This window comes from Gallus gallus, chromosome 3 (assembly GCF_016699485.2).
Source record: "Gallus gallus isolate bGalGal1 chromosome 3, bGalGal1.mat.broiler.GRCg7b, whole genome shotgun sequence".
NCBI classification, from domain to species: Eukaryota; Metazoa; Chordata; class Aves; order Galliformes; family Phasianidae; genus Gallus; species Gallus gallus.
This window is the reverse complement of record NC_052534.1, coordinates 80,534,537-80,547,421: the sequence shown is the minus strand read 5'-3', so window position 1 is coordinate 80,547,421 and position 12,885 is coordinate 80,534,537. Positions and strand designations below refer to the sequence as shown.

General features: G+C 36.2%; 1 protein-coding gene across 12 annotated transcripts in view; it reads right to left on the bottom strand.

Annotated features, from left to right (window-relative positions):
- COL12A1 (collagen type XII alpha 1 chain) overlaps window positions 1-12,885 on the bottom strand; it is a 105,729-nt gene that overhangs the window by 52,484 nt on the left and 40,360 nt on the right. For 9 of the 12 annotated variants that reach the window (XM_040696832.2, XM_015284739.4, XM_046938506.1 and 6 more), the window contains 12 exons: window positions 11,088-11,280; window positions 10,274-10,395; window positions 7,424-7,573; window positions 7,221-7,340; window positions 6,510-6,674; window positions 6,175-6,321; window positions 5,381-5,520; window positions 4,086-4,215; window positions 2,836-2,981; window positions 2,437-2,566; window positions 1,454-1,593; window positions 563-692 (listed from right to left, as the gene is read on the bottom strand). In XM_040696832.2, coding sequence (XP_040552766.1) covers window positions 563-692; window positions 1,454-1,593; window positions 2,437-2,566; window positions 2,836-2,981; window positions 4,086-4,215; window positions 5,381-5,520; window positions 6,175-6,321; window positions 6,510-6,674; window positions 7,221-7,340; window positions 7,424-7,573; window positions 10,274-10,395; window positions 11,088-11,280 — 1,713 coding nt within the window. The remainder of the gene's footprint in view (window positions 1-562; window positions 693-1,453; window positions 1,594-2,436; window positions 2,567-2,835; window positions 2,982-4,085; window positions 4,216-5,380; window positions 5,521-6,174; window positions 6,322-6,509; window positions 6,675-7,220; window positions 7,341-7,423; window positions 7,574-10,273; window positions 10,396-11,087; window positions 11,281-12,885) is intronic. The other 3 variants (XM_046938509.1, XM_046938511.1, XM_015284744.4) reach the window with 1 other exon arrangement.

Here is a 12,885-nt window from a genome sequence, read left to right as displayed (position 1 = left end):
GCTCTTTTCAGTTTGTCACCTCTCTTGCATAGATATCTGATCTGTGCAACACCATTTTCTTGTATCTATCTCTTGTTATTCCTCTAGTGCTGCCTTTATGATTCCCTGAATAAGGTCTTTAAAATGACAGGCTGATTTATCATTCCATGTACAAAAACTCTGGTATCAGAAGCAAGATCATATCTCTTTGAACCTCCAGCATGTCCCAGTTTCCCACTGACTTTCCAAAATTTAAAATAACTGCACAGGCTGAGAAAACCTTTCCTCTGCATTCATTGTCTCTCACTGATTCTAGCCCTATGGTTCTTCAGCATCTTAACATGAAAAATTTATCTTCAGCTGCTGCTCTGTCCCCTCTTTGAAGATTGCAGCTTCAGTGTTTGCTGCAGTAAAACACAATTCACCTGAGATTTCCAGGGATTATTATAAATAATGCTAAAAGTAAAATGTTTCTCAGATAGATGAAATTATGTCTCCACCTTAACACAGTAATACATTGCAACACATATAAATAGAATATAATATAAAAATAACTGAACGAAGGGTAATAAGAAAAACTTACGAGTAACAGCCTCTGCAGCTACTGGTAGAGATTCCCCTTCATCATACACAGCAACAACCTTCACATTATACAGTCTTTGGGAAGAAAGGTCAGTAAGAGTAGTGCTGGTTTTGAGTCTGTCAATTTCCACCTAGAAATAAAAATAGTGACTTAAGAATTTCAAATTGTTCTATTTCCGACTCTGAATTTGATTTCATGGTAGGAATCCTTGTACTGAAAAGAATGAAAAGTATTTTGCACAAAATTTTGTCATTTGTCCCTGTACATTTACATCTGAATATTAAATGTGATCTACTAACTGTACTTGTGAAGCACAGTCTCTCAAATGTTAGTAAACTACTTGTAATTCTTTCCCTGTTTTCATTGTTTTGGAAATGAGAATACAGTTTGCAACTCCAGAAAGTTCTCACTTACAAAAACACATTTAACCCTCAAAGATTTGATTCTGTTCTAGCAGTGCAATTACAGAAAGCTTGCACATAACTGTAAGAAAGATATCCCTACCAGTGCTCATATGAGCTGCCAGTGGGCAGAGGGCCTAAAATACCTTTAATCTACAATCATTTTCTCCTTACTGCATGTTGTTCTTAGAGCTTGGCAAGGTAGCACTGAAGCAGAGAGCAGAAATGGCCATTTATCAAAGCACAGAAGAATCTCCAGTCAGTTTTTTCCTCTCTTTAAGAGAAGGTGGTGGAGTACATAAAGAAATTAGTATCATGCTGATTCAGATTTCAAGACATCAGTACCCTTTCCTGACAGCAACCACCAAGAACTGATGTTCTCTGCTCTTAATAGAGGCTTGTAATATTGCATTTACTGCTATTTTAATAACCCAGCTCCTCAAAACAAAAAAGATGGTTTTATTTTGCAAAAAATATTCCTTCTGGTTACCTCCTTTACATCAGCTTCATCAGCAATTTTGTATCTTATGATGTATTTTCGGACTTTCCCTGGGGCAGGATCCCAAAGGACATTCATGGTGCTGTGAGTAACATCCCTAATTGTCACACCTCTTGGCCCAGGCAGAGGTACTGTAAAAATAATGACAGTAGTAAGTGAAAATGCTATTCACAGAAAAGTACAGGTCTCCTAGAAGAAATTAAATTAAGTATTTTCATACACTGCATTGAAATTAAGGCACTTATTTTCCTGTAAGTTAATTGCCTTGACCATTTGATGAGATAGCTGTAGAACATTCTGCCCCAACAGTAAGCAAAATAGCTAGAAAAAAGTAGCTTCATGTTTGTAAACTATGAGCACAATACAGAAGTATCAGAACTATCAGAGATCAAAAAACATAACCTCAGATGTTCAGTTAGGGGCTTAACATTTTTAAGAACCTAAGAATAATAGTACTAAGTGCATCACGTCCAGAAACATGTCTCTTGCAATAGGAAATCTTTAAGAGAAGATGTTTAAGGAAAGGCAAGCTATGTCTAAGCCATTTTAAGATCTTTTTTTTTTTTTTTTTTCTTTGTAAGGCATGTTTTCTTATCCTCAGCTAATATTTCCAATTTTATTAACATTTGGGAAACCCTTGCATTTTTTGTATCTCAGAGAATGTCTCTAAAATTGTGTTTCACTGCTGTTCTAAATGCAAGCAAAAATGCATTTTTCTAAAAACACTATAACGCTACAATCTCATTATTGAAGGAATAAAAACCTTTGTTCCTCTTTTTAATAGTAGGTACCCTTTTCAACTGAAATTGCCCTTAAGATCTTTTGGAAATGTAAGAGTGGTGTAAAATGCATGAAATAAAAAAAAAAGATGGTCTTCTAAACAAAACAATATATAAAAACTGCTGCATGACATAAAATCAAAGTTCAGTGCTTCTGAAGTAATAACAACAAAGCAAAAATCAAGATGTCCATACATGTCACTTCCTGCGAGGTGAGCGGGTCACTGGTGATATCACCATACAATACATAAGCTGTTAAAGTGTACTCAGTATTGGGGATGAGGTCTACCAGCTGAACCTCATTCACTGATGGTCCAACACGCATCTGCACATGAAAAATAACGCATCATGTTTAGAAACTGAAGACAGCAAAAGCAGAAAAGCAAGCAATGACTTAACTTCAAGGGAATTTTGTTTGTAAGATTCACAGTGTATTTACAGCTTCCTGACTGATGTCATTGTATATGATACCCCAGTAAGTTCACCGTGCTTTGAGACTACATATCAGTCTCTTTTTGGCTGTTGTGATATAACAAGAAAATCTTTTTCAGTTTATATTGGTAGAGCAGAGGAAGCAAAGACAAATTCTCTTACCTCTTTCTCTGTGGTTGGGACTGTGGCATTCACAGGCTCATATGTTAACAAATAACCAGTAGCTCCATTGACAGGTTCCCATCTCACTCTCATAGAAGTTGATCCAATGTCATAAACATTCAGGTTTCTAACTGAAGACAGTGGATCTGTCATAAAAAAAAAATATATATATATTATTTTTTTTCTACCTTTTTCACTTTTTATATTTCATATCACTGGTAGTACCACTAAAAAGAGTGCAGAAGGGCACTGGAGTACATTATTTGTATGAGAAAATTGATCTACAAGTAGTAGTACTTTAAGTGGTGTTTAATTTAAGAATGAAACAATGGCCATCACATTTTGACTGTGCTAGAGATTTGCTATACACACAGCTAAAATAATCTTACAAGTCTGCACTGGAATACCTGAATATTCTAAAAAGCAACATTAACTCACAGTGATCTAATAAGAAGCAATACATGACTGTGATCTGTACTTCTAAAATGATTGTATGTACTTTCTTCTCTCTTTCTCAGATTATTGAATAAACATTAAAAATTACCACAGACATTATAAAAATAATTTATCTACTTTCAGGATTTATGACAAGACCAATGTAAAACAATAAAAGAAGTGAAATGAAGCCCTAACGTATTATATTATTGAACAGACAGGAAAGTCATCCTATGATGCATTCAGCATCAATCTACCTAAAACCAGTCATACAATTAACAGTAAAAACATGATGGTTGTGTCTTTTAAAAGTGATTTTGCTCAGGGACATGATTTAGCTAAGGGTTGTTAAGGTAGTATGGTTAGGTCATGGCTGGACTCAATAATCTTTAAGGTCTTTTCCAACCTGTGTGATTCTATGATTCTATGATTTGTTTTGAATGGATTTTTAGTGAATCTGATAAAAATAGAACATATTTTGTATAGCATTCCATCTGCTAACTACAGGAATTAAATATCTAGTACAGAAATGAAGGAATATAGATTTGCATATGATCAGATTTATAAACTCTGCCTTATAATTCATCAATACTGCAGTAGTCTAAGAAGACTTTATAACTGTGCTTCATGAACCGAGAAGGAAGTTGGAATAAACGTTTTTTTACAACCCCGTTGTTTCTCTTTGCTATGGCTTTCCATACAAGATCTCAACAGCTAGTATAATACAACACAATTAGTGCTCCGAGTTCTATTGGACAGTTCCCCATATATCATTTTGTTCTTAACATGTTATTCACATTACACTTCTTACTTACAAGTTATTTCCCTGCCGATTAGAGGTTCACTGCTTTCGTCTTCTACCACAGAAAACACGTTAACAATGTATTCTGTTTCAGGTGTCAGATCTTTCAAAACTGTTGTAGTTTCCATCCTACTTACATAAAACTACATAAAAGAGAAGGAATGTTAACAACAGTACAAAAAACATGTTTGTAAACTTGTCTCTAAAAAAAAAAAATTAATAATTCCACGTGAAACTTTAGAAGTCATTGGTACAGAACTAAAAAATAGCTATGGTCTTAATCTTCTACACCTTTCACCTCACAGTATACCATTACTATTGCAAAGCAAGCTGTAGAGATAACTCAAGCAGATACTTGTTTTCAACAGGGATGGATATATCTAACATGCACTGCTTTAACTCATGGCATTCATTTTCATATCACTCAGCAACATAAAATGCCATTGATAGATGCTCCCACTTTGGAAAAGTATTTTAAACATCCAGGATAATCAAGGTGGTTACAGCACATGCCATTAACACCACCTTGCCGGAAAAACCCTGTAAAGTCCCTGTACACTGGAATGGCTGCTCCAAACCAAATCACAGTCCAAATCCTATGGTCATGTTTTACAAAGTCCAAACTCTTCACAAGTCAAATTTGAGTTAAGATTTAAAAGCGACATACACATTCAGAGCTAGACACATGGAGATGCCTAACTTCATTCTCCTAAATACTATTCTGACTGGTTGAAGAGAATGAAGACCAATTTTGCATCAAGGCTTGTCTCTTACTGGCTGTATAGAGAAATAATAATCATATGGTGAGTTTGGTCCAGTACATTAAACAGTTGAATCTGTGCCTAAACAGATCCTCCAAAGTACCATCACACAGTGTTAGCTAAGCACTACATATCACAACTCATATCATCATCATCTTTTTTATCTATTAACAAGAAAATGGATTAAAAGAACAGTAAGCCAACCTGGGAGCACAGTAAAAAAAAATTTTACTATAGATTTACTTAAACCTACATATTATACTGGAATATGAGCATAAAACTGGAAGTCTCAATAAACTCTTCTTAATAAATACATTTTACTTCTAGATTAATGATTAATAAAGCCATTTTTATGCTCCTTCATGTAATTTTATTGATCATTTATTGAAGCGTGATATTCTTGCCCTTGAAGTCTTTTTTTATTTACAGCTATACCACACACAGACTCTAATAAGCAAAGACTTCAGAATGACATTCTAAATGACTGCCATGTGATATAGAAGTCCCATCTTATTATGGACATGAGAGATGAACATTTGGCACTAACCTGTTTAGGGGGACCTCCAGTGGTAGGGTAATATTCAACTCGATATCTGTCAACACTTTCTGGAGGTGGACTCCATCTCAGTCTGAAAGAATGAGGTGTTACCTCTGAAATAACTAGGTTAGAAGGAGGTGGCAAATCACCTACAAGTGGAAACAAGTAAAAAATGTATTAATTTATCTTATGTCATCGGGAATTGAAACACAAGGTATAATAAGACCTAAAAATATATTGCTTATGAAACAACAACAACAAAAAACAACAACCCACAGTGCTTTGGACATTTGCTTACTTCTCTATTTGCTCAGGAACACTTAAAACAGCTCTGTAAAGAAATAGCTCATCATCACACTCTCAGCAAACCAAACAAGCTCTCTGTCCTTCTTATCCCACCTTCAACACCAGTGTTTCACCAGACAACCATCAGCCAGTGTTACTGTTCTTCCATGCTAGCCTTTGCTTTTGAGCTGCCATACACTGATACTTAAAAAGAGTTGCTGGAATTTTTGTTATTGGATGAGTATCTTCAAAGACCTTGCCACACTTAGCAACATAATTCCTGACAATGGGAAAAAGCAGGCATTTCCAGTCATGTCATGCTGTGTTAGGTTTGACAGTCATTGTTAAGAGAAAAGGAAGAACCCCTACAGGGTAGTCTAGGTGGTCTGAACAAATTCCTCGCGCTAACAGCTGAAAAAACAGCCCAGGGCCACACAGCGTCCCATGTAATATAAAAGAATTAATAGCTCAAGCATATAAATGGAAAAAGGACAAACTAGATTGAAAATCGGATGTACCTGGACCTTTCACGCTATTACACAAATTTGTGGTTACATCTTCAACAATGCTAGCCAGAAAGGAGAAATCTGCAACATTGTAGGCATGGATGTCATCTGGATCTGTTGCAATTTGCTTCAATTCATTTTCATCTGCGTTTTTAATACCTTACAGAGAAGACATGAAAACAAAACTTGTTAGAAATGACAGATGTGAAATGTAGCACCATAAACATGAGTTCCTAAACACATTCATTAAATTCCCTTCTAAATACTTATTTGTTTCCACTTCCCTATACATTTAGCAGAAGGGTGAGAGGGAGCTGCAACAGGCCACCTCTTCATGTAATACTTACCAATTGCATAAAGTTCTACTCCCTCATCTCTGAGTCTTCTTGAAGGGGTCACTACGTCGTCTTGTGATTTACCATCAGTAATGAGAACACCAATTTTGCGAGCTCTGGGCCTCAAGCCTGCTTCTTGTTTAAAGTTGTTTTTTAAGATGAAATCCAAGGCCATTCCTAGCATGAAACAAAGAGGGTAACCATAACCATAAACTCTTTGAACATACTGGTAAAAGCCAGTAATTCATTCCAGTGATTTCACACTGACAACATCATTCCACAGATTAATTCTTCAAGGACTCAATCTAGTTATAGTTCATCATCACACTTAGCAACTGACATTATTTCAGCCCTCTGAAAGTCTTTAACATCATACCTTCTATGTATTGCCCTTCTATTTGTCTCCCTTTAGCCTCCCTTCTTGGTCCTCACCTTGTCTTCACATCAACCAATGGAACTACCTTTTCTTCTTTTCATATGCTCAACATAAACCCAAACTCATCTGGTTCTTCAGCACTTACAATCTTCCATCCTGCTCTCTTTATCCAGATCTACACTGATAATGAATGTTCATGTACTAGGGACATTCAGTTCCAAATGTACCGAAGTTAACTGTGAGGCCCTTTCATCATGGATGAATTTGAGTTCACTGAACAATATTAGGGTCAGCTACTGGAACTTTTTTTTAATAAGCATAAAGAAAATCCTCACAGTGTGACATACCTGTTAGAGTATTGCCTCCTTTGTATGGTAAGTTGGTTACTGCCTCTAACAAAGCCTCTTTCGTTCGGTAAGCATTGAGATTCCATTCTGTCCTGGGATCTCCGCTATACTGTGCAAGACCTGGAAAAAGCCATTATTGCTCAGATATTATGTGGCCATGCAGCAAATATGCCTCATTTTCCCTCCTACATGTGATGACTTACCAATCTGTACTTTGTCAGGACCAATATCAAAAACTTCAACAATACGGGAAATGAAGTTCCTGACAGTTTTAAAATTTGGCCTCCCGATACTCCATGAGCCATCCACCAGTAGCACGATATCAGCTTCTGCTCTGGTTCTACATTCTAAACCTGTCATGTCAACCAGAAAAGTACAGCCTTAGTATGATAGCTTTCAACCAGAAAAATACAGCCTTAGCATAATAGCATTCTTTCCCCATCCTCTTTTATATGACATATGTCATGAATTAGTTTCCAAAATAGCTCTAGTTTTATTCACTGGCACTCTGCCAAGTATGACCTATTTGTGAATGTTATTCACACTAGTCACTGGTTCCATGGCAAAAGCTATATAAATTTCTTCATGTATGTTTCCTCTTATAAGTAAGTCTTCTAAAATACCAAGGCCAGTGCTCTTCCCTGTTGTCATTTTAGTATCTATTTTGGTCTTATAAGATGGCTGATAACCATCTTTCAGAGATTTTGTGAACTGCTTCAGAGGATTTGTAAAAGACTACAGACCTAATCACCAGCACGGCAGTAAGCATTATCAGATTATACAAATAATAATTATTTTAGTCTACTGTGGATGGCTATACTATTGCTCAATTTTTCAACTATGTAGTAGGGAATTAACAGCATATATTACAAGCACTTTCAAATAAATAGCATTTTTGAATTTGGGGGGCAAAAGATGGTAACACAGATGGTACAGGAGTTTGCACATATAGGAAAGAAAGATCACAATTTGGAAGACATGTACACATAAACAGAGGCAAGAGATAGAGAGGGGACAAGACCACACACTTATATAAAGGCGCAATGTTCTGAAAAGGTAAGAAGTTATTTCAGATATCTTCAATTTACAAATTACAGAATAAAATATGCATCATAATGTTTTCATCACAAGGAAAATCATAAAATATTTATACAGAGCAGAGACACAACAATTTTATCCACAGCCATTTCGCCATTTCAAAAATAATAATAATGATAAAAAAAATAACAAAAAATCCTCGCTCTCTCTCTTTTCTTGTAGATTGTGTTACCAGCTGCAAATTTTCTGGCTTCCTGCCATCAGAGCTTCTGGTCTTTATATGGAAGAAATCCCATTGAGAAAAATCAGCCACACTCATCACAGTTGAAAGATATTGTGATTTCATATATGTTCCACATAATTGATCCAACACTGCAGATTCATGAATATAACTATTCCATGTACCTGGGGGTTAAAAGCATGATCCTCTTCTGCATAGAAAATATAGATCTAGTCTTTAGTCAGGACAATAACATAAGTTGGGAGTAGAGTTTAAGTAAAACAACGTTAGTTCAAAAAATTACATGCATAACTTTTATATAGAAATTAAGCTTCATGTACAGTATAAAAGTTAAATTATTCTGAATTTTATTTTTCTTCCAACTACCAAACTCCCTGAATGGAAAATTCTAGCAAAGGCACTTAGGCTGATTTTTTTTTCTCTCTACTAATAAATAACGTACTATTGCATTTGCAGTCACAGATATAAAAATCATTTTTCACATCTAACATGACTAAAATCCATGCATTACTAAAACTAATTAGCTTAAAGAATATAACACTCAAGACAGAAATGACAGCTGGCATAATAAAAAATAATGAACCACTCAGTGTAATTATTTTTCTGCCAGACTTATTACAGCTTTACTGTAATACCACTGATGGCCTATTATGTAGTTTTTCTTAGTTTTACCATCTTGCATTAGACCAAGTTGGACAGCAGTAACTTCAGAAGTTTCTAAATGTGTTGTCAATAAAAATGCTACGAGTAGTAGTATTTTCACATAACTCATCAAAGAGGTTAAGTGAGAAAAATACACAGTCAACTGTCAGAGAGGTTTTTGTTTTGTTTTGTTTCAAACTCTGAGAGGCCTTTGCAGTTAGCTTCTTTCTCCTCATAAAACAATCTATTCTCCCTGATGGTTATACAAATCTTAAAATAGTAGGGAAGAGGTCTTCACTTCTGCAGGTATTCTTGGCTATTAAGAAGCAAAGACCTGCTGCAGACAGGCACTTCATGATCTCCATAAAGGGGATTGAACCCTGAGATTTTCTTCACTCAATATTAATTGAAAGTGTAGTGGCTACACCTATTCAGTCAACATACAGAGGCCCATTAACTGCATCAAGGATGCTGCTGTCATACCAACCACTAAAATTTTCATTGGAAGTTTACCTACACAGGAAGATAATCCCAAGAAGATACTAGAGAACACCTAGCAATTGCATTACTTTATTAACTCTCCTTCTGTAGTAAAAGTGATGAAACAATTGTTGTGTTGCTTATAAACTTAAGCATTACACAATAATGCTGAGACATCGCCAACTATGAGATCTTTGTCCATTATACCACCTTAGTTTTCAATGGAGAATTGACCATATAAGGACAAGAAAATGGCTAAAAGTCTGCTTAAAATTCTTTGTTCTACTCCTGTGAACACCCTTGTAGATGAGCAATGACTTCTGTTCAAGAATTTGACCTTATGTAATTCAACACAGATGTAGATGGCTTGAAAATGTGATGCAGATGGCTTTCAATAATCAGCAAAACATGGGTTGCCTGAATTATCATTTTTGTAAGATCATCTAAAGGGTGCAGAGGACTAGAAAGATGAACTGGAGCATACTTAGAGGTCATTTCAGATCAGAGGTTATGTCATCAGGTTAGGGAGTATACTGAACCCTGTGAATAAATATTTATGTGCATCATAAAAACAATAGGAAATGCTGGAAAACTTTCAGTCTCTTTTATCCAAAAGCCAAGACGGTATTTCATCTTATTCAGTCATGTTTACCTCTAGATAAAAATGGCTCCGTGGTAGTGTCTGAAAGAGTGGTCATCTCTTGTCCAACCAGGGGGTTGCTTTCTCCTCCATCAAACATTCCAAAAACATTTACCTTATAGGTAGTTCCTGCCCTGCAATAATTAAGTGTATTGTAACTGAAGATACTTGGCTGGCTAAATGCTGATACTGCATTTAAGAAATTTTTACCAGTTTACTACACAGAAAAGAAAGTGCTAAAATGTGAAGCCCAAAGACTAGTTCTTTAACAAGACAGGCAAATATTCACTATCTCAGAGCTGATTGAAGATTCTATACTTACATTAATAGCTTTCTTTGTTCAAGTAATTTAAGACTATTTTAATGATCCTATTTTTAATGTGCATACAAGTCTAACTTGCAAACAAGTCGTAACAGACTTCGACATGCTCTGAAGCCTACTTTATAAATTCTGGCCACTGATAAAATGAATCAAGAACTAAACTAAGCTCTTTTTAACATGAGATAATGACCTTTTGGAGAAACTTTAGAAATCCCAGATGTCTTCTCCAACATCCCATTAACACTCATATGTGAAATGTATAATAACACTTCTGCCCACATCTTTGCCTTTTTCAGTTACTGTGAGAACACCAAAAGTGATGTGAATAATCTGAGAACCTGCCCTGTCAGTTTCTTTTCAAAAACTGCACTACCAAATCTTGATAGCACATTGACAGAAATACTTCCTAGTTTACAGTAGATTTTAACAGGTATTACAATCCCAGAACTCAATTAAGCAAAACCCTAAGCTATTATTAATTATTATTGTTATCATCATCCATACCTAAGTTCCTCCAAAACCACAGTGCTGTCATAGGGTCCCACAATTAATTCTCCAAGATTCCTGTCATCTTCAGTAGGGTGGAAAGTAACTTTGTACCCCTTCACTCGCCCAGGGGCCGGCTCCCAGGTTACTCGGAAACTGGACATAGTTGAATCAGAAGTTCTCAAATTTCTAGGCGGCTTAAAGGGAGAGGCTGTAAGGATGGAAGAAAAGGATTTAATCAGGCCTGCTGCCGAAAAAAAACCAACAAATATGCTTTTATTTAAAAATGCAGCAAATCCAGCATTAGTGGCATTTCTATGCTCTTTGTGCCTTTCCTTTGACATAGAGACAAGAATCAAGATATCAAATCTGAGATTCATTTCAGCTCATCTTAGCTACCTAAACAACAGATGTGTAGGCCAAGTTTGTTATCAAGGCTCTCTCTCCAGACAACAGATTGAAGGATAAACAGCAATTTATTTCACCCATCTTAAATATCCATCCAATCTTACAATGAATGCTGACAGTGAGTGGACTAACCACCATCAGTCTTCTCTCTACGATAGAGACCAGATGATCAGATTAAAGTACTACATTTCTTTCACGTGGCAAAGAGTAGGCGAAACACATCGACTGAAAGAGAGAAATGTAAACAGCTTTTTCAAACCAACACCAGAAAAGCAGAGTCTGCTTCAGGCAAAAGTCACACTCCTCCAGTACTCTGCCACCAGTATCTCAAGCTTCTCAAACTGCCTCATCCTCAAGAGTTCTAGGTCCCAGATGACAGGACACTGGGCAAGGGCCCTCTCATAGAAAAGGTTCTGCTTTCAGGGCTTGGCAGCTCAAATAATTTCACCAACCACAGGGATGGCAGTATGTCAAAAAAAAAAAAAAAAAAAAAATCCTCAAAAGAGTGACAGCCAAACAGATTAAGGTTTTGAGGTCAAGAGCTACTTCACCTAATAGCTATCCAGCACAGGTCAGTACACACAGGCAGAATGGTTAACAAGCCTACTGTTAGCTTCTGCCTCACTTTTGGTTCTTTGTAAATCTAAAGTGCATTCCAACATCAGAAATAGCACAGTAACATAATCTCAAAATTGCAAAAATGGGAATCAGATTAACCAGGAAATAGCTTTGGAATGAAAAGGCTACAACAAAACAAAAAGGGTTGGGGGTGGACGCAGCTTTCTTCCCCCTGTGCCTATGCAATTGTCTACTACAGCTGAAAGATAACAGATGCCCACAGAGTGAAAAATACATACAGAGAAACAGTACATACAGTCCCACTTGTAATTAAAAAATGCAGTCTCTTTGTATCATTACCCATGAAATCACAAGAGCCTCAACTAACCAGATCACTCAGGCTCCACTTGTTCTCAGCGTGATTGTCATCAGAGTTATTTACTCTGAAAGCACCACATCATATCTATATCAAGATGAACATGTGAAATGTCAAAAGAAGATGGATGATCTGAGATTTAATTCAACATAATTTTGAAGATTGAAAAAGTAGGCGCTAGTCAAGAGTGGATCAAGTTTTTGGAACTGCTTTACATCAGTCGCATTCTAATTTAATAAGACTTCCTACAGTAAATGTGGTGCTGTTATCTCCACTGCCAGGAGACTAGTTTCTTGCTTCCCATCACCATTCAGTATGATATATGTCCAAAGATTAGAGAATGGCATGGAGTATTTACAGTGTACCTCAGTCTACCTCTGCCCAAAAAAGGCAGAAACATCTTGGAAATTTTTCTCTTTGGTAATAGCGTTAGATCTCTTTGATTGGACCTGGAGAGCAAGAGACCATTTCCAT